This window comes from Syngnathus scovelli, chromosome 4 (genome assembly GCF_024217435.2).
Source record: "Syngnathus scovelli strain Florida chromosome 4, RoL_Ssco_1.2, whole genome shotgun sequence".
NCBI lineage: Eukaryota > Metazoa > Chordata > Actinopteri > Syngnathiformes > Syngnathidae > Syngnathus > Syngnathus scovelli.
In genome coordinates, this window is record NC_090850.1 from 16079541 (window position 1) to 16107158 (window position 27618).

Sequence of the window (27618 nt, forward strand, 5' to 3'; positions counted from 1 at the left end):
CTTTTTCACAGGTTACTTACCATGTCAGGAATAGGGCAAGCTGTAACTGTAGCTTGTTTTATAAATAAGCACTGGCTGAGCTTCAGCATGCAACACACTAGTAAGACAAATCAGTAGAAAGATCCCAGCCTACACTACAGCATTACGTTGGCCTAATGCCATAATTGCCCAAGTCATTGTTACTTGACACATTACATCTGCGTGTTGTAGATTCTCAGTCAGCCAGGTCAAGGTGCACCGCAAAATTTGAATGGAGGCAATAGGACTTTTCTTTTTGTACAATTTGTTGTGTTTTCTTGTTTTATGGAAATGTTTATAAAAAAAACAACTTCGGTAGCTAGGCATCAGTATATTAAAAATACTGTACAGTAGCTGCCATTACCATATGTCAGAAAATAATGTTTCAAAACGGAAATAGCAATAATGCCGAAACAAACATATATATGCAAGAATCAAAGTATTAATAGTTAAGTTGCATTATTGTATTTCAGGCAAAAATACACAATTTCACAAACAAAAAGTCATAAATGTCTGCCTACATGTAGATCTAGAGACTTTTTTCTTGTAATATTTAAACTTTTTTCTCTGAATTCTCTCATTTATTTTCATTATAGTTCACTAACTTGTTTGAAGCAGTCGTAGCTTGGATCATATATTTGACCCCCAACTAAAATTGCATTGGATATTCCTTACAACATTTCTCAAATTCTCCCCATTGTGCAGACCATCTTTCAAGAGTTCATCAGTTTTTCATCACTGGGTGTTAAACTTACATGCCAGAAACGCTAACAGACAATCAAAGAGACAACTGACTTGTTATAGTAGTTGTGTGTCTTGAAGGATCCTGGTTATATATAGGCACCTCTCTTTCCTTTTAAGGCCTCCGAAAAAGGCAGGTGGGGGTCCGTTGGAGACGCTGGAGGTTTAGTCGGCCCGGGACTGATTTTAGGCTCCCCCGTGGATTTAGGTTGACAACTGAAGTCGCTGCTAAGGAAATCTCAAGGGGTGAGCAAAGCTTTGTTAAAACCTTATTTTTTTTCCCCCTTGCTGTGTTTGGAATTTTAATGCACTTGTCTTCCAAATTGGGAGGGAGCAGGTGGGAACAAGAAATGTATCTGAGAAGGGGCGAGATGAGGTGTTGTACACTTGCACACATAGATATGATAAAATAAAAGTGACATGTTTTCGTTGCAATATGTCTAAATCAATGTTTGTTGTCCAATAAAACAAGAGCTATGGATGAAATGGACAGTTGTTTGCGTGTTCTCCATAGCAACGTCCTTTCTGGCCTTTTGCTAAAGTTTTGTTTCAGGTCTTAAAAATAGAGTAATGCGAACCTAATGGGACTTTGTTAAACATCACATGCATGTTGTTTTAGCCATTGTAGGAATGGCACATGTTTGTACAGTTTTAGCTGAGCATTGCAGAGGTTTAGTGTTACAGACTGAGAGGTTAGAGTGTTGTTTTGGACAGTTGTACTTTTACAGTGTTGGCCAGAGGTGACGCACTGACAGGAACAGCTACCTTTCAGTTTACTTCAGTTTCAACGCACATACAGGATAGTCAGATTTCTCGTTTTATTGTTCACTGCTGGTTGAAATGAGGCATAAAACAAACAAATGAACTACTCCAATCATTTTCACCTTCCCCATTAGAAAACTTTACTAGTGTGAACCTATGCGTCTTTGTCTTTGCAAGGCAGCCAAAGAGAGATTATGTTTGAACCTGTCTGAACGTGCGTGGCCAAGTGTTCAAGTTCCATTTTGTAGATGGTGCTAACACAATACTGGAAATTTCACAAGGAACACTTGCACAATCTAATAATAACTTGTAGTTGCTGTACGTCATACTAAGAAGGGTCCAACATTTTGTTCACAATGTCAAAGGGTGAAGTATTACTTCTCAGAATGCTGTTCCACACTTGGACCAAACCTCAAGTGGCCTGTAACATTAACATTTGTCATTTTAAATGGCTCTTTACACAATATGTTTGTGTGTGTTGTTATTACTGTGCTGTCATATTTGCAATAGCAATTGATGTGTTGTAAGTACTATACAGTATATAAGTGTGTGCGTGTGTGTGCGTGTGTGTGCGTGTGTGTGTTGCTGATCCAACAGGTCAATATCCGCGGTGTCATCATGTGGGGCTTGATCAAGCGAGGGAGTTACAACCATGACTACCACCATAAACAGAGCCAGTATGTGCTTAAAGAATACAGCAGGTACAAGACAGCTACTTTGCAAAAAGCAACGCTGTTTATGATTCTAATGATGCTAACTGTGTTCTTACTAAAAGTAGCAGCTCAGTTTAAGCGTTGCCTGAAAATGCAGCCATACCAATGCAGCTAATAATATTTTCAAATGGTGAGCCCAAAAAGAGACAAAATTGAAGAGCAGAGAAATTTACTTTATCGCAGTGTCCACGGCTACTTCAAGGTTTGAATAGTTTTAAACTGTCCGAGACTGCGTATGACAAGTAGCACAAGTCCTTTGAGGGTCCTGCCTCCTTTTAGGACTGAAGTTGAAATCAAACATTGATAGCCCAAAAGCCTCTGTTTTGGAGGGAATGGTTGTGTCCATTCTGATAGGCAGTAGCTGCTCAGTAAATGGCTGGAATTTAATGAGATAAGAAGAAAATGAGAAAGTGCTGCTCAATTGTGATGTTTGATTCCCACACGCTAACTCGAGGCTGCCCAATTCAATTACGGCTTTTCACAGCGACATTTTTTGCCACATTAATTCATAGTGCCTTGAATTTCTGTTTGCTGTCTTGTGCATGTTATTTGCTGTAATTCATTTTGCAAAGATGGCTTTCCCTAAGCTCCCCCACTTGTCCATTGTTCTCTTTTTTTAACTCTTGCTTATGCATCCTGTCAATGCTCAAAACTGCCTTTTCTTTTTTGCTGTGGAAGCTGCTAATATAGAGCTAGTTTTCTTACCTCTATTATTTATTTATTTATTAACTTGGAGTTTATTTTTTTGCCTTGCATTGAATCTAATTCCAAATAATGTGAATGTGATATTTTGCATGTGATATTATGTATGTGTACTGAATGAAAAAAATCTTAGTTCTCGACCTTTATCGGAATCTGCACCGACATTGAATGGGTTCTTTGGACCACGTTCCATCGACCCTAATATTTTTTACACAATTCCAAAAACATGTGAAACATAATATGGTGGATTTTTTTGCGTATAAAAGAAATTACAAGTTTAAAAGTTAGAAGATATCCCTATGCATCAAAACACACTTACCAACTTGTCATTCACTTAAACGCAGATTTGCAGCTTTGGTCCCTCTGTCACCAAATAGTCTGTGACAGCCCTACTGCAGATTCCTATGGCAACATATTTGACTATTGTTGTTAGCTTTCCTCTGAATTCCTCAGTCAAATTCTCTGTTCTACGTTTAAAATGTAGCATTGGAATGATTTTTGCTCAAGGGTGTAAACATAGTCTAGACAACACCTTGCATAAAAAACACAGCTTTTGGATCTATTGAAAACAGAATAACATTTGTGACAAGTAACTTGGTGAAAAAAAGATGACGATTTTCGAAAGCTGCTAAATACACATACACCCTGATATGCAAAGTGCTGGAGTCCCGCTACTACAGCTATTGTTGTGGTCGAGGCACCATCCTTGCCTCCCACATCAAGAGCTGCAACTTTTTTTGTGCTCCCCTTTTTTTCTCACATCCCTCCTTGCATGCATGCATGATATAAATCTCTCTGGAGTGCAACAAGAGCATGTGAGATGATTTTTTTATCAGGATAAGAAATAATTCAAAATAAAAATACCAAATACCGCTGACTGCTGCAGGGTTGGATTGGAGTAGTATCAAAGTAAATGGTAACTTTCTGTATTGTTGTGTCTTATTAATGCATCTTGTAAAATATATTTTTGTGGGCATAGTTTTAACATGAAGGCAATATTATAAAATATTTGCCAATATTAGGGAATTGCCAACTAAAAGCACCCATTCATTGCTTTTTCAAATGCCACATCTGTTATGAAGTGATTCAACTTTGTGTCTGTTGTTTAGCTCCGAGGAGACGTTGGACAGATATGAATATAAAACACGAGCCCACATTCGGGAAGTGGTAAGAATGCTCTCACTTCTTGTTTTTAAACTGATTTTAAAACTCAAATCTATCAAGCACATAAATAAGAGAGCAGTGTGACAAAATAATCACCATAGCATGTTCTGTTCAGTATTTATGTTCAGGCTTGAGTTTCCATTTCCATTTAGTTAAACATGAGGATGCCACGCAAGTACGTGCGAGAGGAACCGATGATCAGGGGGCCATCCTTCCTGGTCAGACTCAGGTCGCACACCGTGTTTGAACACACTCCAATCAAACTTTTTTGTACTGTGGAAGGCTATCCTCTGCCTATTGTGAAATGGTGAGTAAAAAAAAATTAAAAAGTACATAAATATGTACCATGTCTCAGTTCTACTATTTTTTTTTTTTTTTTTTTTTTTAACTTAGGTATAAAGATGGTATGATCCTGGACATGTCATCTGGAAAGTATCTCGTTGAATCAAAAGGAGGAGTCCACTCTCTGGAGATTCCAAGGTACATTAAATAAGGACGATGTGAACAATTGCTTTGACAAGAGTTTTCTGCCCAAGTCCTAAAAGCCTCTGGGCCATGCCGGGAGCATCATGGCACATAGTTTTCTCGAGGGAGGTTTGCGTATTTGCAGTCCCCTCCCCTCTTGGGAAGCTCAGCTGTTCAAGTGCTGACCTCAGTGTTACATGACACTCAAGGATTCCTTGAGTCATCTCGCGCTCCTTGGATCCAATCACCTTCATATCCTTCTCTTTTCACAAACACACAGTTTGAGAGCCTCCTATAAGTACTAATAGGGTTTTTTTTTTTTTTTTTTTTTTTGGGGGGGTGACATTAAAATGTCAAAGAATGGCCATACATGTCATTAAAAACGCATGCAGAGCCTCAACATGAAAGTGTTACTTCAAGTCTCTAAATCCTCCAGTCTGCTAAGGCAAGTGTCACAGCAGAGTTAGAGCGCATGTTAATCATGCACATTCTTATCCAGAATTGCTTTTTGTCCAGCCCTCGCCAGGGACATCAGTAATCTTGTCAAGAATGCCGAGGAATTTTGATGACAGTGTGCAATAGGAGTGAGCTGTTAAGGCATTAAGAGATGAATATCAATTGTCAAGGTCAAATTCTAAATTCAATTTTATACAAGTGTATTTTTCCCCCCCCAGATGTTCAACTGACGATACAGCCCAGTACACAGTTGTGGCTGGTAACATTCATGGACAAGCCACAAGTCAGGCTTCCATTATTGTGAAGAGTACGTCCTCCCACATTTTATTACCATATTATATTAGACGTTTTATACCATATTTAAATGTATTGCTAATGCAGGTTTTGGATTTCCTGTCTCTCATTACATTTATTTGAGTCCACAAAATGTGCAAGTAAATTTATTCACATGAAAAATCTTCGAGATGTTACCTTTTGTGCTATTCTAGCTTTTCTACATCTATTTCATTAACTGCCTCCCCCCCACCCCCCATTCATTACTTCGTATTGTTGGTTCACCATTACTTAAATAGGGTAAACAACTTTGATTTTTACTCTTGTAGGGTACAAGAAAGAAGATTTTTGTCCATATGGATGGATTCCTTACAACGGTATGTGTCAGGAAGTTATGGCAGCGGATGATATTTTTTGTATGGGTAATTTCAAATTTGGGTGATGAAAAGTTAATGAAACCCTGTTTTATAATTATAATAATTGAATGCTAATTGCAATGGATTTCCTACCCTTTTTGTCATTTGACATTTTTTTCACCCTGTTTTTCATAGTTTCAATGATTCCACAAATCCATTTCACTAAAATCCACATTACCTTTACGGAAAAGTTCGGCCCAGTGTTTGCTTCTGAAGGAGATTCGGCTACTCTGACCGCCGCCATGAACCTTGAGCCCAACCTGGCCAACCTGCAACCTGATGCACAGTGGTACAGAGATGGTAATTGATTACAAATTGGTCTTGTTTAATTTTCTTTTTGTTTGTCTTTTCTTTTTGTTTGCCGCTCTGCACGATTGCATTTCTTTCTGTGTCTCAATTCCAGACATTCGTTTGTTTGATTCGAAATGGGTCAAAATTGAAACGGGCAGAGGAGTCAGCACCTTGACTATTCCTGACCTCTACAAAGAAGATGAAGGCTTATACACACTGCGCATGGTTACAAAAGGAGGCATTGCGCAACATAGTGCATTTGTCTCTGTTGCAGGTGAGGAATGGTGAACTAAATATTATATACATCCAACACCTTTAGCATGAATGAGACCAAAATTATAATGAAATTTTGGCAAATAAGTTGAAATTTCAATTCCATTTGCCCGGTGTTCTGCATCTATACAAATAATGACTCAATCAATGTCAACTTGCCACTTGCTGTGTAGACGGTCCTACCCCAGTCGCTGGTGCACCCGGTGCTCCAATGGACATCAAGATCCACGATGCCAACAGAGATTATGTCATTGTGTCATGGATGCCTCCCAATACGACGACAGAGGGACCAATTCTGGGATACTTTGTTGACAAGTAAGAGTTGCCATTGAGTAAACAAGAGCTATTCCCCAAATGTTGACCTTCTCATAGTAATGATACTACAGGGAAAAAAAACAACTTAAAGATAAATTATAAATATCAATAACCTCTCTGTATCCTTGTTCAGTTCAAGTTTTCTTTTCACTCAACTTTTCAGAAGTGAGGTTGGAACCGAAAACTGGACTCAATGCAACGATCAGCCCATAAAGATCTGTAAATATCCAGTGGCTGGCCTGTTTGAAGGACACTCGTACTGCTTCAGAGTCCGAACCGTCAACGCCAAAGGAGTCAGCAAACCTTCGCGCATGTCTGCACCCATCGCTGCGCTAGACCCGACTGAGTTTGGGAGGCTGCACAGTGAGTGGCACTGGAATACTAAGGGTTAAGGTTTCAAACTCGGGTTGATTAAAACAAAACAAAAAACAGTATATTGTACACTAAATATTTTCTTTAGCAGTTAAAGTTGGCCTGTTTTAGTTTTTCAATGACTTTGCCATAAGTGTGAAGTGCAATCTTCGAAACATGACAACAAACTGATATTTGTCTTTGCTGTTTCCAACTATAGATGAATGTAATCATACTGAAATATTGAAATAATAATCATGATTTTTGCTCTTTTTGTAGCTAAAAAACTTGGAGGAAATCTGGATGTCGTCTCTTACCATGATGAAGTTGAAGGTATGTTTTTTGACTTTGAATTTCTTGTATACATTTCTCCTCGTACAATGCTATTGGCAGTGAATTTTTGCTCCCTTACATACTTTGTGTAAAGCTGAAGGAGAACCTCCAGGTGCTCCATCGGGCGTTCATGCATCGGAAACTGACAGGACTTACATTGTTCTGAGCTGGAAAGCTCCGGCAAAATCCAGCAAGGCTCCCATGTGGTACTACATCGAAAAGGTGAGCCAGATATTTATCTCTTCTGACAGTCAGCCTATTGATCACTGCTACTTTGGTTATCTAATGTCAGATACACACTCATAAATAATGTAAATGATTTTTGCATTTCAGTGACAGAAAACGATTATCCAATAGTACATGGAGTAACAATGGTTGTCTCTTTCGCTGCAGACTTTGGCAGACAGTGAGGCGTGGCAACGTGTCAACACTCAAGTCCCAATTCGCTCCCCTCGTTATGCTGTCTTTGACTTGTCAGAGGGTAAACAGTACAGATTCAGAGTCGTTTCTGCAAACATGTATGGATGCAGTGAGCCGTCAGAACCAAGTCGACCTATTGAAACCCAAGAGATTAAAGGTCTTCAATCGTGTTCATGTCTTTCCGTCAGTATCCATCATGATTGATGTGATGACAACGTTAATACTGTTCCTTCATTCCTTTGGCATCAGGTGTCCCTTCAGCGCCGGGTCAGGTCATTGCAACTCGGGAAACCGACACCTCTGTCCTCATTCAGTGGGCTCCTCCAAAAGAACCCAATAATCTGATTGGCTACTACATCGACCAGTGTGTAAAGGGTTCCAAAGACTGGACCTCAGCCAACCACAAACCACACAAGAGCACTAAGTACGTTTGCAGTAAACAAAAAAAAAAAATCTCAGGCAGAGATTTTGTAGTTTTGATTAGACTCAATGGCTCTGGTGATTATTGAATAGTGTGAGACCCATGTGACACTCTCGTTACAGGTTTGTGGTTAGCGGTCTTACCACCGGAGAAACCTACGTGTTCCGTGTCCAAGCTATCAATGAGATAGGCCTCAGTGAGGAGTCCCAGGAGTCTGCACCACTCACAGTCAAGGCTGCCCTCAGTTCGTATTTCCTCATTTTGCAATTAAAATTAGTTTCATATTCTGTGTTATTGCTTGTATCACTGCTTTTCAATTCATTCTTAAATTTTCCATCTAGCCACACCTTCCGCTCCTTATAAGATTGCTTTGGTGAACTGCGATGGACATTCAATGGTCCTGAGCTGGAAGAAGCCCCTTCACTCCGGGGGAGCATCAATTAAGGAATATTATGTCGACAAGAGACGTAGTGGAACAGAGTTGTGGAGGGAGATCAATATTCCACCAATTGCTGAAAGTCTTTTCAAGGTAATGTATAAAACCTTAAATATACTATACTAGAGGTCCCCAACCACCGGGCTGCGGACCGGTACCGGTCCGTGGGTCACTTGGTACCGGGCCGCCAAGCCGCACAGGAAAAAAAACAATATATTTTTTTTTCATCGACGATCAATTAATTCAGGTCAAGACACTCATCCCGGTCACGTGACAAGTTTCCCCAGTCAAAGCTAGCAAAAATGAGTAAGAATTCAATTTGAAAACAAATGCTAGTATTTATGTATAAATACATATGCCCAGCCCCCAAGTTGGCAGAGCAAACCAATGGATCACGCCCATGACCTAGAGCAGGGGTGTCCAAGTCCAGTCCTCGAGGGCCGCATTCCTCCATGTTTTCCAAGTTTCCCTCCTTAAACACACCTGATTCAATGATCAGGCTCCTGCAGAACGTGAGGATGAACTGCGGCCCTCGAGGACTGGACTTGGACACCCCTTACACTGAGTGCCAAAAGGCCCAATGATCGTGAGCAGCAGGGGGGGGCCCCATTTCAACCCCTTACACTGAGTGCCAAGCAGGGAAGAAATGGGTACCATTGTTATAGTCACTGGTATGACTCGGCAGGGGTTTGAACCCACAACCTCCCAATCTCAGGGCGGACACTCTCCTCTTAGGCCACTGAGCTGGTAAACACTTGTATCGTAGTATAACACTTAGAGTCGTTTTTAAATAACGTGTATACCTAAATATTGTTAGCCAATATATCTACTGCTATTTCACATTAGATTGCTGGTTTGAAATTTGCTTTTAATATTATTATTTTTAATAAACATTTATGTTAAAACTTGTCTGGCGTCTTATTCCTTGTTTTTATATTCGCCAATTAAAACATAAAAATCAGCTTTTGTTACTGCTTTGTATGACAATATGTGTAGGTAAAAAAAAGAGAGAATAAATAAATAAAGGGTTAATTGCACAACAAAAGCATTTTCTCACAGCTGGGATCGAACCAAGGTCTTGCCGAGCAAGAGCCCGAGTCACTAACCAGTGGGCTATTTCGACCGGCAGTCTGCAATTGCTTGCACTGTTTTGTACGAGCGATGTGTATTCCAGTTCTTTTAAGTGAACTGAATCTTTAGAATCGGTTCACTCAAAATATTTGTTCAAAAGAAGCGTTCACCAAATCGTTCGCTACACTTTCTTATTTATTTATTTTATTATTATTTTTTACCTCGTGTAGTGTACCAAAATATCCCATAATTATCTGCCTAAATAATTGTGACTAATTTAAAACTATTCTACTTGTTAATACCTACAAAATAACATATTCTAACCGGAGATTGCATTGACCTAATTTTCACATGGTCCTTGTTTACATTTTGCATTTGACATTGACAGCTGTCAAGTGCCACGTTAGGGCTCTTCTTGTGTAAGTTTTATTTGTTATGGGTTTTCTTTTGTAAGTTTAACTTTGGGTACTTCGAAAGTGTCATTTTAAATTGTACTTTGCTAGGTGTTCGTGTACACAACGTGTTGTGATGACATCTGCTGTGGAGTCTTCTAGTCGCTTGTGAGCTGCTCCATAAAACCATACATGTTCCATGTACTAAGAGCAAGGCTTCCATAGGGTAGTGGTTAGTGCTCTGGGCTTTCAACCCAGCGATCTGGGTTCGAATCTCAGTGGGACCAAAAAAGTTTTATCATAGAAAATTTGCAACATGTGTAACCATATAACCATACACTTCCTTAGAGCAAGGGTTAGGTTTAAAGTTAGGGTTAGAGCTAGAATTAGGTTAGGGTTAGGGTTTGAGCTAGGGTTAGGGTTAGAGCTAGGGTTGGGGTAAGCGCTAGGGTTAGAGCTAGGGTTGGGGTAAGCGTAGGGTTAAGATTAGAGCTAGGGTTAGGGTTTGAGCTAGGGTTAGGGTTAGAGCTGGGATTAGAGCTAGGGTTAGGGTTAGGGTTAAGGTAGGGTTAGAGCTTGGGTTAGGGTTAGAGCTTGAGTTAGGGTTAAAGCTAGGGTTAGAGCTAGGGTTAGGGTAGCGTTAGGGTTAGAGCTTGGGTTAGGGTTAGAGCTAGGGTTAGAGCTAAGGTTAGTGTTAGGGTTAGAGCTAGGGTTAGAGCTAGGGTTAGAGCTAGGGTTAGGTTTAGAGCTAGGGTTAGGGTTAGAGCTAGGGTTAGGGTTAGAGCTAGGATTAGAGCTAGGGTTAGAGCTAGAGTTAGGGTTAGAGCTAAGGTTAGGGTTAGGGTTAGAGCTAGGGTTAGAGTTAGGGTTAGAGCTAGGGTTAGGGTTAGAGTTAGGGTTAGAGCTAGAGCTAGGGTTAAGGTTAGAGCTAGGGTTAGGGTTAGAGCTAGGGTTGGGGTTAGGGTTAGAGCTAGGGTTGGGGTTAGAGCTTGGGTTAGGGTTAGGGTTACAGCTAGGGTTAGGGTTAGAGCTAGGGTTAGGGTTAGAGCTAGGATTAGGGTTAGGGTTAGAGCTAGGGTTAGAGCTAGGGTTAGGTTTAGAGCTAGGGTTAGGGTTTGAGCTAGGGTTAGGGTTAGAGCTAGGGTTGGGGTTAGAGCTAGGGTTAGAGCTTGGGTTAGGGTTAGAGCTAGGGTTAGGGTTGGTGCTAGGTTTAGGGTTAGGGTTAGAGCTAGGGTTAGGGTTAGAGCTAGCGTTAGTGTTAGAGTTAGAGCTAGGGTTAGAGCTAGGGTTAGGGTAGGGTTAGAGCTAGGGTTAGGGTTAGAGATAGGGTTAGGCTTAGGGTTAGGGTGAGAACTAGGGTTAGGGTTAGAGCTAGGGTTAGAGTTAGAGCTAGGGTTAGCGTTAGAGCTAGGATTAGGGTTAGAGTTTGGGTTAGGGTTAGAGCTAGGGTTAGAGCTAGGGTTAGAGCTAGGGTTAGGTTTAGGGTTAGAGCTTAGGTTAGGGTTAGGGTTAGAGCTATGGTTAGGGTTAGAGCTAGGGTTAGGGTTTGAGCTAGGGTTAGGGTTAGAGCTTGGGTTAGGGTTAGAATTAGGGTTAGGGTTAGAGCCAGGGTTAGGGTTAGAGGTAGGATTAGGGTTAGGGTTAGAGCTAGGGTTAGGGTTTGAGGTAGGGTTAGGGTTAGAGCTAGGTTTAGGGTTAGAGCTAGGGTTAGGTTTAGAGCTGTGGTTAGGGTTAGGGTTAGGATTAGGGTTCGTTTTTGTCAAAAAAAACTACCAAGGGTGGTAGTTTTTTTTTTAAATGGTAACGCTGGGGTTAGGGTGAGGGTTAGGGTTCGTTTTTTTTTTCAAAAAAAAAACTACCAAGTATGGTAGTTTTTTTTTTTTTAAATGGTAATGCTTTTTTTTTTTTTTTTTTTCCCAAAAAAAAAACTACCATGTATGGTAGCTTTTTTTAAAAAAAAAGTGGTAACGCTTTTTTTTTAAACTACCATGTATGGTAGTTTTTTTTCCCCAGCAAAAAAAGAAAAAAACTACCATGTATGGTAGTTTTTGAAAAAAAAAGTGGTAACGCTTTTTTTTAAAACTACGATGTATGGTAGTTTTTTTTTTTTTTTAAATAAAAAATAAAAATTAACTACCATACATGGTAGTTTAAAAAAAGAAAAAGCATTACCATTTTTTTTTAAAAAACTACCATAAATGGTAGTTTAAAAAATTACCGTGTATGGTAGTTTTTTTTTTAATAAAAAAAAAACCCCAAAAAAACCCGAACCCTAATCCCTAAACCCTAGCTCTAACCCTAACTCTAACCCCAGCTCTAAACCTAACCCTAGCTCTAACCCTAACCCCAGCTCTAACCCTAACCCTAGCTCTAGCTCAAACCCTAGTTCTAACTCTAACCCTAACCCCAAGCCCATCTCTAATCCTAACCCTAGCTCTAACCCTAACCCCAGCTCTAAACCTAACCCTAGCTCTAACCCTAACCCCAGCTCTAACCCTAAGCCAAGCTCTAACCCTAACCCTAGCTCTAACCCTAACCCTCGCTCTAACCCTAACCTTAACCCTAGCTCTAACCCTAACCCTAGCTCTAACCCTAACCCTCGCTCTAACTCTAACCCCAAGCCTAGCTCTAACCCTAACCCTCGCACTAACTCTAACCCTAAGCCTAGCTCTAACTCTAACCCTAGCTCTAACCCTAGCCCTAACCCTAGCTCTAACCCTAACCCTAGATCTAACCCTAACACTAGCTCTAACCCTAACCCTAGCTCTAACCCTAACCCAAGCTCTAACCCTAACCCTACCCTAACCCTAGCTCTAACCTTAACCCTAGCTCAAACCCTAACACTAGCTCTAACCCTAGCTCTAACACTATCTCTAACACTAGCTCTAACCCTAACCCTAATCCTACCTCTAACCCTAACCCTAGCTCTAACCCTAACCCTAGCTCTAACCCTAACCCTAGCTCTAACCCTAACCCTACCCTAACCCTAGCTCTAACCCTAGCTCTAACCCTAGCTCAAACCCTAACCCTAGCTCTAACCCTAGCTCTAACCCTAACCCTAGCTCTAACCCAATCCCTAGCTCTAACCCTAGCTCTAACCCTAACCCTAATCGTACCTCTAACCCTAGCTCTAACCCTAGCCCTAACCCTAGCTCTAACCCTAGCTCTAACCCTAACCCTAGCTCAAACCCTAACACTACCTCTAACCCTAACCCAAGCTCTAACCCTAACCCTCGCTCAAACCCTAACCCTAGCTCTAACCCTAACCCCAGCTCTAACCCTAACCCAAGCACTAACCCTAACCCTAGCTCAAACCCTTACCCTAGTTCTAACCCTAGCTCTAACCCTAACCCAAACCCAAGCTCTAACCCTAACCCTAGCTCTAACCCTAACCCAAGCTCAAACCCTAGCTCTAACCCTAGCTCTAACCCTAACCCTAAGCCTAGCTCTAACCCTAACCCTAGCCCTAACCCTAGCTCTAACCCTAGCCCTAACCCTAACCCTACCTCTAACCCTAATCCTACCTCTAACCCTAACACTAGCTCTAAACCTAATTCTAGCTCTAATCCTAACTTTAAACCTAACCCTAAGGTGTATGGTTATATGGTTACACGAGCAACTGTGTTGCAAATTTTCTATGATAAAATTTTTTTGGTCCCACTGAGATTCGAACCCAGGTGGCTGGGGTGAAAGCCCAGAGCACTAACCACTACCCTATGGAAGCCTTGCTGTCAGTGTATGGAACATGTATGGTTTCATGGAGCAGCTCACAAGCGACTAGATCAGTGAAGACTCCACAGAAGATGTCATCACAACACGTCGTGTACACGAACACCTAGCAAAGTACAATTTAAAATGACACTTTCGAAGTACCCAAAGTTAAACTTACAAAAGAAAACCCATAACAAATAAAACTTACACAAGAAGAGCCCTAACGTGGCACTTGACAGCTGTCAGTGTCAAATGCAAAATGTAAACAAGGACCATGTGAAAATTAGGTCAATGCAATCTCCGGTTAGAATATGTTATTTTGTAGGTATTAACAAGTAGAATAGTTTTAAATTAGTCACAATTTAGGAATACACATCGCTCGTACAAAACAGTGCAAGCTATTGTATACTGCCCGTCGAAATAGCCCACTGGTTAGTCACTCGGGCTCTTGCTCGGCAAGAGCTTGGTTCGATCCCAGGTGCGAGGAAATGCTTTTGTTGTGGAATTAACCCTTTATTTATTTATTCTCTCTTTTTTTTACCTACACATATTGTCATATAAAGCAGTTAACCAAATGTCTGATTTTTATGTTTTAATTGGCGAATATAAAAACAAGGAATAAGACGCCAGACAAGTTTTAACATAAATGTTTATTAAAAATAATAATATTAAAAGCAAATTTCAAACCAGCAATCTAATGTGAAATAGCAGTAGATATATTGGCTAACAATATTTAGGTATACACGTTATTTAAAAACGACTCTAAGTGTTATACTACGATACAAGTGTTTACCAGCTCAGTGGCCTAAGAGGAGAGTGTCCGCCCTGAGATTGGGAGGTTGTGGGTTCAAACCCCTGCCGAGTCATACCAGTGACTATAACAATGGTACCCATTTCTTCCCTGCTTGGCACTCAGTGTAAGGGGTTGAAATGGGGCCCCCCCCCTGCTGCTCACGATCATTGGGACTTTTGGCACTCAGTGTAAGGCAGGGGTGTCCAAGTTCAGTCCTCGAGGGCCGCATTCCTACATGTTTTCCAAGTTTCCCTCGTTAAACACACCTGATTCGAATGATCAGTTCATCCTCACGTTCTGCAGGAGCCTGATCATTGAATCAGGTGTTTTTAACGAGGGAAACTTGGAAAACATGGAGGAATGCGGCCCTCGAGGACTGGACTTGGACACCCCTGCATTAAACAATATACGTAATTTCCATACAAAACAAGCGAGGGTCCCATAGTGTAGTGGTTAGTGCTCTAGACTCTCACCCCAACAACCTGACTTTAAATCCCAGTGGTACCAAAAATATTTTATCATGGAAAATTATGCAACACAATTGCTCGTGTGCTGCCCCATCAAACCATACACCTCCCTAAAGTTTGGGGCTAGGGTTGGGGCTGGGGTTAGGGTTAGAGTTAGGACTAGGGTTAGGGCTGGGGTTGGGGCTAGGGTTAGGTTTGGGGCTAGGGTTAGGGCTAGGGTTAAGGCTAGGATTGGGGCTAGGGTTAGGGCTGGAGTTAGGGTGAGGGCTAGGGTTAGGGCTAGGGTTGGTCCTTGGGTTAGGGTTAGGATTAGTTAGTAATTAAAGATAAGTAATTACTAATAAATAAATAATAAAAAATATGTCGTTTAAACTTGTCTTTTTGTACCAGTCGTATCATTTTATTTCATCACATTTATATATTTATTATAAATGTATTATTTATTTATAGAAATTTACTATTTATATAAGGTCGGTCCGTGAAAATATTTCTGACACGTAACCGGTCCATGGCGCAAAAAAGGTTGGGGACCACTGATCTATACTACTAATAGCGACAAACCTTTCATGTGCATGCATAATTAAATAACTGTGGGAGTATACTCTCTTTGATTGAGAGTGGCTTTCCCATTTTATAGGATAACATCTTTGCCTTCACTGACAGGTGGAGGCATTGACAGAAGGAGCGGTCTATCAGTTCCAAGTGTACGCGGCCAATCTGATTGGCCTGAGCCCGCCATCCAACCACTCAGCCGACTACATTTGTGAGGCCTGGAAAATGCCTGAACCAGGTTAGCTGTGTTTGTTCTAGACTGAAATGAAGAGAGAATGTGCAAATAAAGTATCCATGATGAATGATTGAGTGATTAAATTTTGAATCTTGATTGTGTGTGCTGTGCTTCAGGTCCTGCTTATGATCTGGATTTCTGTGAGGTTAGAGATGATTCTATGGTGCTCAAATGGCAAAAGCCCGTCTACATCGGCTCCGGACCTGTCACTGGTTATTATGTGGAGTATGCTAAGAAGGGCACTGATGAATGGACTACAGCCAATGAGACACCTGTCAATCAATGCTTCTATAAGGTAGGGATGTCTGGTAATGTGCTTATTCTGTTGTTGCTTTTTAAACCTTCATTAGGAAGTAACGATTTGTTCATTCTAAACAGTAGGCCTGTTTCTGTATTAGACATTTTCCTACCTCATCGCAGACATTCATGAACTGGATCTCAATAATCAAATGTCCAGGTTGCTTCAATTACAGTCTTGATAGCTCAGTGGCCTAGTAGTAGAGTGTCCGCCCTGAGACTGGAAGGTTGTGGGTTCAAACCACAGCCGGGTCATACCGAAGACTATAAAAATGGGACCCATTGCCTCCCTGCTTGGCACTCAGCATTAAGGGTTGGAATTGGGGGGTTAGATCACCAAATGATTCCCGAGCGCGGCACCGCTGCTGCTCACTGCTCCCCTCTCCCCCAGGGGATGGATCAAAATCACATGGGGATGGGTTAAATGCAGAGGACAAATTTCACCACACCCAGATGTGTGTGTGACGATGATCATTGGGACTTTAACTTTGACTTTCTTGTTTTCACCATTACCAATGGTTTTGCACCGCTACTGTGACATTTACCTGTGTGACACTGGCACCTAGTGCACAAAGTTGGCAATTGCATGTTGGGTTTGAGATGCCAGAGAACATAAGCAATCTATTAGGCATAAGCTCATTATTGTATTTAAATCCCTCTATATCTCCAATTTTACACCTACTATGAATTATTTGATTGATTTGTGTTTAAATAGATAAAAATAAATAAGGCATTCATGGAACTCTTTTCTCATAACTGTCAGTAACATCTTTTGTTCTCCTAGGTAACAGGTCTGGAAGAGGGCTGCACCTATGACCTGAGGGTGCGCGCTCTCAATGATTCAGGTGTAGGAATGGCCTCAATGAATTCTGACCCTGTCACTGCCAAGGCTGTGCCAGGTAAAGTGAAAACTAGCTTTGCTTCAGATTAAAAGAAAACAAAAACTTTCAAAGCAAAACCCCACCAAATTGTATACACGGCCAGCTCCTGTGTTGTTGTCAGATAAGGACAGTGCAGTCAAACTATTCCCAGTGATGCTTGTGTTTTCTTTGTGCGTAATGTAGGCTCCCAGGAGGTGTCCTGCAGTGTTGATAAGAAGACGGGCGACATTGTTTTCACTTTTGAGTCGTGCCAAATGAATGCAGGCTCTCAGTTTGTCTGGAAGAAAGATTATGAAGAAATCACAGATTTCTCCAAAGGAATTGAGATTAAAACTGAAGGCAACAAGTAAGATCCCACGCACTCACTTAAAGATCTTCAACATGACTCATCTGACAGTCTTTGTCTGTCGATGACTCGTGAAAACTTTGTTGCACAGAACCCAGCTGATCTTTAAGAATGCAGATAAAGAAGATTTTGGGACTTTCTCTGTCGCTGTCACCAACACAGACGGAGTTTCATCAAGCTTTTCCATCAACCCTGATGGTACGTTTTATTTTTGTTTTATTGTGTTGTAAATTTCTCAATCCCCACCAAAAATGTTTTTATCCCTACTTATTTATGAGTGCGGTGCATTTGAAAAGAGCCACTTAAAACTAGGGTCAGGTTTTCAAACTAGGGTTAGGGTTTCAAACTAGGGTTTAAATTGAGGGTTAGGGTTTCAAACTAGGGTTAGAGTTTCAAACCAGGGTTAGGGTTTCAAATTAGGGTTTCAAACTAGGGTTAGGGATTCAAATTAGGGTTTCAAATTAGAGTTAGGGTTTCAAACTAGGGTTGGGGTAAATTAGTCTCTAATGAGCATTCTCAACAATCGCCTCTCATAGTTCTGCCAGTTTACGGTCGTCTTCAAAATGAACAACATTGGATCTAAGCCGCTTCTCTGTAGTTATGCCAGTATTTACGATGGTCCGCTTACATAAAATCTATGTGTATCAGAAAACTAGCTGAGCAAGCACTAAGTGATGGAGGCAAGGAATAAAAAAACTTCAACAGAATCCATCTTTTTCCAATTTTCAGTATATATTGATGCCCCTTGAACTGAAGAATTAATAATCCACACACAAATGAACAATAATTTTGTTTTGAATCGTTTTTTGTGCCTCTTTCTCTATGGAAGATTGCCACAGTCGAAATAGAGAGATTGAAGTGTCAAACCATGGCATGAAATACAGTACAAATGAATGTCTTTGTGTTTCAGAGATGAAAAAGCTTGCGGCACTCAGCTATGATGTCAGACACCCAAGTAGGTACCTTTTGGCTGAATCCTCCTTCAGTGTCTTCAATACATTTCTGTGAATAATTCATCCTTGGCTTTTTACCCGTCCTCCACCCCGTCTCTACCTTTTGTGCCTTAGCTCTGAAACAATTCTTTTGTTGGATCCAAACATTCTTTACCTGCATTTGCATCACCTGCCTAACTACTATTCATTACTGCATCTCATTTGACTCCCTTAGCCCCTACTCCCCTACGAATGCTGAGAGACGCTCTCCTCGGTCCCAAGTGCTAAGGAGAGAGTGAAAAGATGCTTTTTTTTAACCTCTTTCAAATATTGTCCTTTTTTTCTAGTCATCCCACTGAAGTCAGAGTTGGCCTATAAAATTTTGGAGAGAGGCAGAATGAGGTTCTGGCTGCAGGCTGAGGAAATTTCCCCCAACGTCACCTACAAATTCTTTGTTAACGACAAGGAAATGTCTGGAGCTGATGTAAGACACAGTTTTAGTTAAAAAGAATAGTTTAAAAAAAAGATGGAATATAAGTATTAAAGAAGTTGGCTCTGGGCAATGCACTATGAGGATGTTTCAGTAAGCTGCATTTTGTATGGCTGCAAAATGGAAAAGATCTCAAACACTTTCATAAGCATCTTACATTATTTCACATGTGGCATGAAGCAGCTTTAGTCTTTCCAACGCTTTCTTTGCAGTCCATCAAGATGGGCCATGACGTATCTACAGGCGTCATCGAGTTGATCATGGACCACTTTACCGAGGAAAATGAAGGGACATACACCTGTCAGATTACAGATGGAGGCGGCAAAGCACAGAGCTCAATGGTGCTCATTGGAGATGGTAAGAGAAGCTGGTGGACAAAATATGTTGCAGTTTGATAAACCTCCTAAGTATATGTCTGCAACAGAATTAAACATATTTTCATTGATGTTTGTATGTAGTGACAATGAGACGCTCTAAATATTTCTAACTTGTTCATCTATTTTGGTTCATCTAGCTGTACCATTGAGTTGTGAAATTTTTGTTTGGCTTCTGGTATTTTTTTATGTGATATATGTGCCTCAATTAAGGTTGGAATTCTTACACTGTACATTCAAGAAATGTACTGTGTAAGAATTCCTGCTGGCTAATTTAAATTATTCTGTGTGTGCTTGCATTCATGTGTGTGTAGCTTTCAAGGCTGCGTTGGCTGAAGCTGAATACCAAAGGAGAGAGTACATCAGAGTCAAGGAGGGTAAGAAACATAACATTATTCATTCTATGGGCTCCATATATCACTTAGACTAAAGCTGGAAGCAATGTATTCAACAGGAAGAGGCGGATTACTCATTTCATTCATATAAAAGAAATAAACCAGCATACACAACCTTCAATTTTTTTTGCACATAATTATTTCTATGTAAAGCTATTCATGGATCACCATACTCTCTCGCAGGCACACATGTTTGCTAGTGAGATGCAACACAAAAGGTGATTCTATTATTTTGTGACCTTTTTTTACACCATGGAAAAAGATGAATAATTGTGCAGCTCTCATTGTGGCGGCGTTAATTAGAATGTACAGATGTGCCTAATAATGTGACCAGCATTTATGGATGACCACACTTTCATTGTCAGAGAAAGGTTTGCACACAAAGATGTGAAATTACTGCTAAATTATTCAGTGGGCTGTTGCTGCAGTTGAAGCAATAAAGGTCCAAAAGTCGTTAAACATAATGACGTTTCATCAGTGTTTTGGTATCCCGTTGCTCTCCAATAGGCCCCCACTTCAGCGAGTTCTTATCCCTTCACGTGGGAGACGACTGCTCAGTCACACTCTTGTGCAAGGTAAATGCAGCCAAACTCAATTATTGAACATTTGCACTCGAAACAAACAGAAGGCTCACTTGTGGAGCTCTCTTTAGCCACTCGGCTCAGAGCGGGTACAGGAAATAATGGTCTTCAATGATAACACCCATGCAGAGACTTAAATGAAATGAGTCTGCTGAGATTATGCCTTTGTGAATGTGAAAAAAAAAGTTTTGAAGGATATGCATACACTCTGCAAGCTCCTTGTCAAGCTGCCGACATTTAGCAATCGTGTGGTGATTTTCTGTGGTTAGTTCGGAAGCACTACATTATTTTGGGTGACTAACTGCAGGCCACAACTCAATAAGGTGGAAGAAAAGACTGTCTTTTTTTCATCCTGAAGCACCAAAGCAAATGCTCAGAGAAAATCCTAATGATCAATTATCAATGATTTAGACAGTCTGAAGTCAGCCACGTTGAAATCATTAGGAACCAATTTACTTATGAATGGTATTAGTGTTTCTAACCTCTGCCCGGTTTCACTGGGAGTGTAACACTTAAAGCTTTCAATTGTTCTGAAGGAAGATAAGGTACTTCACATGAAAAGTGACTTAGAATGGTGGCTTAATGGAAGCAAAAGAGAACCTTATACTCATGATCAACCATTTAGAAGCTGTTAAAGGAAAGAAAGTGTCACGAATCGGAGTGGAACATGGAGCAGGGACCAGTGCAGCTTGGACCAGTGTTTGAGGGAAAAGGGAAGTGGAACGAGGCATCGAGGGAAACAGACGAGAACTGGCAAACTAATAACATGACAGACTGACCGACAGGGATGGCAAACAGAAACAGACAGGAACCACAAGAACAGCAAACTTGACGACAACGACGATCCGACAGGGAGTGAGGGGCAGACAGGACTTATATACACAACAGGTAACGAGAGGCAGGTGGGAGTAATCACACTGATCATGGGCACACAGGAGGGGAGGGGCGAGCACACAGACACACGAACAGAACTATGACACGATCGGGGACGAGTCCTGACAGAAAGAGACCAAACCTGCCTCTTTATTGGCAATAAATACTCTATTGAGTTAAAAATCAATTGTCTATTCTTGTGTGAGTGGAATTTCCCCTCAAGTACAGTAATCCCTCGTTTATCACGGATAATTGGTTCCAAGACCACCCGCAATATGTATGGTCACCCTTTTTTTTTTATTAACATACATACATTGTTTGTGTATCAATAAGTATATATTAAACCATATAAGTGCATATGTTATCATTAGAACATTAAACAATAGTTTCAAACATGTAAATACTATATTAATACGTAGTGTAAGTGACATACAGAAAATAATGCATAAATAATATAAATATAGTAAATATGATACGTGTGTGTGTGTGACACATGTATATGTAGCTAAAATTATAATCGAACCGCGTTGTAGCGAGGGATTACTGTAATTTCAATGAATTCAAAGAAAGACAACATTGTAACAAGTCTGCAGCTATGAGCGTAATCTTTGCGTTTTATACAAAGATGCCGATTGTTGAGAATTCTGTTTGGCATGTCAGCATGTTCATACATTGAAGAGATTTTGCTGAAAACTTGAATAATTCAAGCTGGCTTCCTTCCCAACATGACTTGTAAATGAAGCTTGCTCTTCAACATCCTCAACCATCACCCGAATGATCAAATTCCACATTTTATGATCAAAAATCGACATGACTCATACATACCCCAACCACTGCATGATGTTTTCATAGGTTGCCAACTTGAAGAAAGACTCTGAGTTCCACTGGTTCAGAGAAGATGCAGAAATAATTCCTGATGTGAAACCTGATCTGGTGTCAGGAGTCTGTAAACTGGCAATTAAACTGGTAAGTTATTTTTTGTTCCTGTTGATGTTCAAATCTTTCACTCAATACATACGATGCTACCGCTACAGTGGCTGTAGAAGGACAGCTAGACTTGATGACTTAATTAAATTTAATTGCGGTTGAGACATGTGGAAACTGGTAATCAAATGCCATCTCTCATTATTTTATTGCTGTCTGTTCTCCAGTTCTCTCTGAAAACATCGGGGCTTTACAAGGCCACCATCAGCGATGCTAGAGGGAAGGACATGAGCCAAATAGACGTTTCTGGAAAAGGTAAACTGAATTACTTACAAGGTTGATTGATGAGGGCAAAAATCAAGAATACATCGCAAAATATGTGAAATCTAGTTTACTCATTAAAACGTGTGAAGGACAGAACATGTTTTAAATATAAGTGGCGCAACTGGCCTTGCCTTCCACTTCGTATTTCATCAAATTTCAAATCCTGTAACTTTTCACCATAGTGTTTACATCAGCTTTATTTGTATGTCTTATTTTGTAGTGTTTGAAGAGGCCATAAACCAGATCACCCGACTGGCTGGTAGGTGTCTTCCTGCTTCACATAGCACACACACATGCACACACATGCACACACGCTTGCACTAATTTTCATCATTGGAGGGTCAAAAAAAAAAAAAAAAAAATATATATATATATATATATATATATCGTATCCTTTTAGTCATACAGCTCTCCATGCGTGTAGACCAAAATTGAATTAGACTTCCCTGATGACAAGCAAAGGTGCCTGGTGACTGTCAGCAGTCCAAAAGTGGCTGTGTGATTTTCCAAAGTGACCTCCCCCACCTCTATCATCACCCACAGGAGTGAGTGCGCACGAGCTAGTGATCCACTGCACCGCCACCGGGATTCAGCTGCAGTGTCCCATGAAGTATTACACTTCAGAGATGAACATCGTCTGGTACCACGGGTAAGGCACCATTTTCAGTATGAACACCTCTCACCGCTAAGCCCCTGACTGCAATTACTGCTTACGTCTATGACAGAAATCATGAAAACACTGTGCTAAGTGCAGGGGGAGAGGTGATCATTTTAAGCGTGCCTGCAAATATATGAGGAGCACAAAGCACCTTGTTTGGTTTCTCCTCTCAAGTTGAAACAAAAACAATACGCTTTGGGACGGCTGCTGCAAGTGCCTTCATTATCCCTGTTATTGGAGCAAAATTGGCCTGTTTTGTAACCAAAATCACACTCGATTATTTTCCATGGAGCAGTGCGGACGTTTCTGCACTTAAAAGCACTCCATGGGGCCCAACAGAGTGAAATGCACAAACAGGTGTAAAGACAACGTGCAGGGGGAAGGCTTGAGGGGACGGTAAAGAATGAAGACGCGGGAGGCGCAAGGGTGACACGGGTTAGCGGAGGCTTTTGAGGTTATTTAATTATGCATAGAACACAAATTACGGAGATGAGATTTGTAACCTCTGCTCACGCCTTCTGCGAATGCACATGAGAGCCAATGACAGATAGCAAGAGAAAAAGGAATTGCTCTCCCTTGGCGTAACATTAGGCTGGCATGTAAACACGATTTTCCATTACCTCAAAAGTAGGCAGTACACACACTCTCATATCAACAATAATTGCATACATGTGCACCGTCTAATAATCTCTCCCACCCCGTGTCTCTCAACAGTGACAAAAAACTTTGCCACAGTGACAAGATTGTGATAGGAGGAACACCTTCCATGGCAACAATGGAGGTATGACATTTTGTGTGTATTTTGGTGCATCTAGAGCTAATTTGGGTTGGTGGCAGGCTGGCCTCTAAAAATGAAACAAATTTAGATCACTCATTAGTGGGAATAAAAAAAAATCATTGTGTCTATAAAAGTTAATTAAATGAATGATCTCTTCTTTTTTTACCCTGTGCCAGAGAGTGTCATAATTGTAATTACCTTTCTGATGAAATAAGCATGAGTTATAGGCGTGCATGTATAATTTAATAGCCAGGCACTGATGGAATGATGGCTTTAGTGTTGATAAGCGGCTGAATGAACTTTTTGATGTTAAGGTGATTGAGCCAACTGAGAAGGACAAAGGGAAGTACTCAATCGTGATAACCGACCCGGAAGACTCACACAAACGGACGCTGGACCTCAGTGGTGAAGGTCAGTACTTGGTGTTACTTGTTTTTTTGAAGCATCAACACTGTTGCCAGGGGTGAATTTGATAAAGGGAGTCAGTGTTATTTTGTCATTTAAATTACAAATGATCCTATTCAGTCTTTGTCTTTTACAGTTTATGACAAAGCATACGCTGAGTTCCAGAGACTCAAGTAAGTCTTCAATCCATAATCACTTTAAAACTTTGAATCAGCATAATTTGGACATGTGCTTTGTTAGCTTCTCGGTGGTGACAAAGTGGCTCTATTATCAATATAAGTGAAACCACAACATGTGGCTTATCAATTTGTGTATGATTTGACTCGGTTTGAAATCAAACAAAAACAGTGGAAGTCCAACAGCTTGAGTGTGACATGCAAGGTACATGCTCCATTTTTAACATCAATGAGGGAAATAAAATGGTGCTAAAAACAATAATCACGAAAAATACAGTGGAAAGCACCCAAATCCCTTTTCTAATTACGTACCAATGAGAGGTGTTCAAGCACAACATTTCACCTACACGCTGGAGCAAATGTCCCACCCTGCTGGCTGTTCATTGAGTATCAAGATGGAACAAGGAGAGCAGAGCTCCCCGAGCCATCTGGTTCTCAGGCTGACCTCTCACCCAGCCTGCTGCTCTAATTGGCCTCTTCCAATTATTATCAAAGGCAAAACAACTTTGAATATTACAGAAAAGTACATTCCAATTGTGGTTTGGCTATTGGACTAAAATATCCCCTGGCAATCCATCTAAGTACTTTTTCCGACCCAAGCGTGTAGAGGATAATTTAATTTGGCCAATGGCCATGAAGGGAAGCAGAATGCAACCAACTAGAATGAGAACAATCTGTCATCATTTTGGATCATTGGTTGAAAGATAAAGCCAGTGACGACGAAAATATGAGTGTCGTTTGAAGTCAGCCACATAAAGCGTCTTTCAAAATCACGGGGACTCCTTTTCTGCATAAGGATGGTGAAGTTTTAAGATCATTTGATCAGCAATTGCCCTGACTAGAGGCATGTATCCATTATCGTTCAACTCAACTTTGACCCTGCTGTATTGGATTGGATAACCATTTAAATGATATAGTATAGGCCTGTTACTTAGACAAGGGTAGTGCTTTGACATAATAATGCTAAACAGGAGAGTCATCTACCTAAATGTCATCCAATGAATTAAAACTGCAGTAACTTTATTTGATGATTTTTTCTTTTCTGTAAGTAAAGTGAAGAGCCTAAACAATTTGTTTTTCTTTTTAGGGCTTTAGCTTATGCTGACAAGAGTGAGTGTGCATCTTTTCATTCTGTTCAATTATTGTCTTTTGGCACGATAATGCTGTTTGCTAAATGACTGTTTTATTCCAGATCGCGGTAAAGTGATTGGAGGTCTGCCAGACGTCGTCACCATTATGGAAAAGAAGGTAACCTGGCGTGATAGCGGCCCTTTTGTGTGGATGCAATAAGAGGGTATTAGTCAGATTACGTTACTAATCCTCATTTGCATGTCACTAGACGCTGAGTTTAACGTGCACAGTGTGCGGGGACCCCAAACCGCAAGTCTCCTGGCTAAAGAACGGAGTGGAGGTCGAGCGTGATGATCAGGTAAAATAATAAATGGAGAAATAAATGAGCGGAATTTCCACTTCCACGCACTGCACGTCAACCATGAAACCGACATCGTCAAAAAAGCGGTTGTTCTGTTTAGCATTACTATGATTGGCTCTTTGTTTTCACATCGTCTGTTTCAATCACGTTTTTATATCTTCAAGCACACTCTGAATGTGTAATTTCAAGAGCAGAGTCTGGTTTGGAAAAAACAATCAGAACTGAAAGCAATCGAGGTTACACAGCCTACTTGGTGGTGAGGTTATCAACGTAGTGAGCGTGTTCAAACAAAACAAAAATAAACCCAGCCTTGCTTAAGTCATCCACTCCGTGTTCCCAGTCAGTCAGCGGAGGTTCTTTATACATTATCGGCATCCCAGCGGCCCCTGCTGCCTTTGAAGATTTAAGTTAAAGAAATGGCAGCGATCCAGGAGGAATATATGTTTTGAAAGTTTGCCCTCGTCTTTATTCATTCCCTCACCTGCTAACAACGCGTCTAAAACAAGAACTGATGTCCTTGGTGATATGTCTGCCAAAACTCAGGGGTGCCTCCCCTCAACACAATGCTTTTGAAGCTAAGTACTGGGAAAACACAAAGAAAATGCATTTAGACAGTACATAGACACATGCGGAAACTATAGCTACTTACATGTTGACTAAAGCAGTTATGTTTCTAAGTTTGAAAACACACGGAACAAAAGAAGCAAGCAGGTCTGAGAGTAATCAAGAGATTTTTCTGATCACAAGTGCCCTAACTGAAAGCTCTATGAACGACATTATTACCATATTTAGGAAATGATAACATCATGATACTCAGTTCATGAGATAACTGATATCATTTTAATCATTTTTGATACCGCTTGTCCTCATTAGGGTAAAAGTTGAGCTTCACGTGACACTTACACTGAGTGGGAACTCAGACAGCAACAATATTGATATCTGACGTTGCTTTATTGACATGTGCTGTGCACAAATAGCACCAGAAATCTAGCCAACATTATTTATTGTTTTTTTTGTTTGAGGTACACCATAAAGGTCCCAAGTTGACACTTTCAACATTTGTTTCCGTGTTTCAGTACGTGGTCTCCCTCGACCAGGGCAAGTTTGCCAGCCTTACAATCAGAGGTGTTTCCATGGAGGATTCCAGCAAATATTCCATGATTGTCCAGAACAAATATGGAGGGGAATCTGTGGATATTGTGGTGAGTGTTGCTGTACTGCAAATCACTGGATTATTGGAGCCTAATGATGAGATATTTGTAATTTAGAGCTGTGATATATAATATTATATTATGTTGTTTGAACCTGCAAGGTTGAAAATGAAACTAACTTTGTGTCCGAATTTTCTCAGGTTTGCGTGTACCGCCAAGGTGAGAAAATCCCCGAGGCAAAACCAACCGTGACAGCTAAAACAATTATCCCTCCCAAAATGCCCATTGAAATGCCTCAAACTACGATCAAGCCAACCCACTCCGCTCCTAGCCCCACCCCTCCCAAGGCAGCACCTGGAAGAGGAGTGAAGAGTCCCACTCCCACTCGAAGGAGGTTTTAAAAAAATAATTCACAAACAGGTTGGAAAACTGGTGCTCATCTTCAGTAGAAACATTTGCTTGAAATTAAATAGACTGAAAACTGTGACATTAATTAGAGTTGGAGAATCTTTAAAAACAAATTCTACTAAGTGTATGATCATATCAGAACATTTAAAAAAGTTTCAAACTGTGAAAAAAACATTATACCATTCAACAAAAAAAATCATGTCACAGCTCGATTTCATTCAAAACAACCAAAATAAAAACACTTGAATACAAAAGTGACCTGTTTTAATTCAACTGAAAAGCAGCACGCTCCAAATCTACACTTACGTACATCAAAGTTTACGAGCCGAGTAGTCATTAGCAGTTATCTAGCTTTTTATTTATGATCATCAATCATTGTTGAGTCCCATCAGGTAAAGGTAATGTGTCTGTTGAGTGCACAG

General features: G+C 40.6%; 1 protein-coding gene across 1 annotated transcript; it reads left to right on the forward strand.

Moving 5' to 3' along the window:
- Nucleotides 1-879: 879 nt before the first annotated feature.
- myom2b (myomesin 2b) lies at nucleotides 880-27450 on the forward strand. Its single transcript, XM_049718438.2, has 39 exons — nucleotides 880-1005; nucleotides 2119-2222; nucleotides 4046-4103; nucleotides 4253-4407; nucleotides 4494-4580; nucleotides 5240-5328; nucleotides 5624-5671; nucleotides 5846-6010; nucleotides 6114-6275; nucleotides 6448-6589; nucleotides 6753-6952; nucleotides 7220-7273; nucleotides 7368-7495; nucleotides 7667-7850; nucleotides 7943-8117; nucleotides 8237-8358; nucleotides 8456-8643; nucleotides 15648-15774; nucleotides 15888-16066; nucleotides 16853-16967; nucleotides 17133-17295; nucleotides 17387-17493; nucleotides 18206-18250; nucleotides 18575-18711; nucleotides 18930-19074; nucleotides 19406-19468; nucleotides 19994-20061; nucleotides 21793-21906; nucleotides 22092-22179; nucleotides 22409-22447; nucleotides 22732-22837; nucleotides 23561-23627; nucleotides 23939-24035; nucleotides 24166-24202; nucleotides 25293-25315; nucleotides 25398-25453; nucleotides 25545-25634; nucleotides 26714-26839; nucleotides 26989-27450. Exons 2-39 carry the CDS (start codon nucleotides 2140-2142, stop codon nucleotides 27187-27189), a joined length of 4233 nt encoding a protein of 1410 aa, XP_049574395.1. The 5' UTR covers nucleotides 880-1005; nucleotides 2119-2139; the 3' UTR covers nucleotides 27190-27450.
- The last annotated feature ends 168 nt before the right edge of the window (nucleotides 27451-27618 follow it).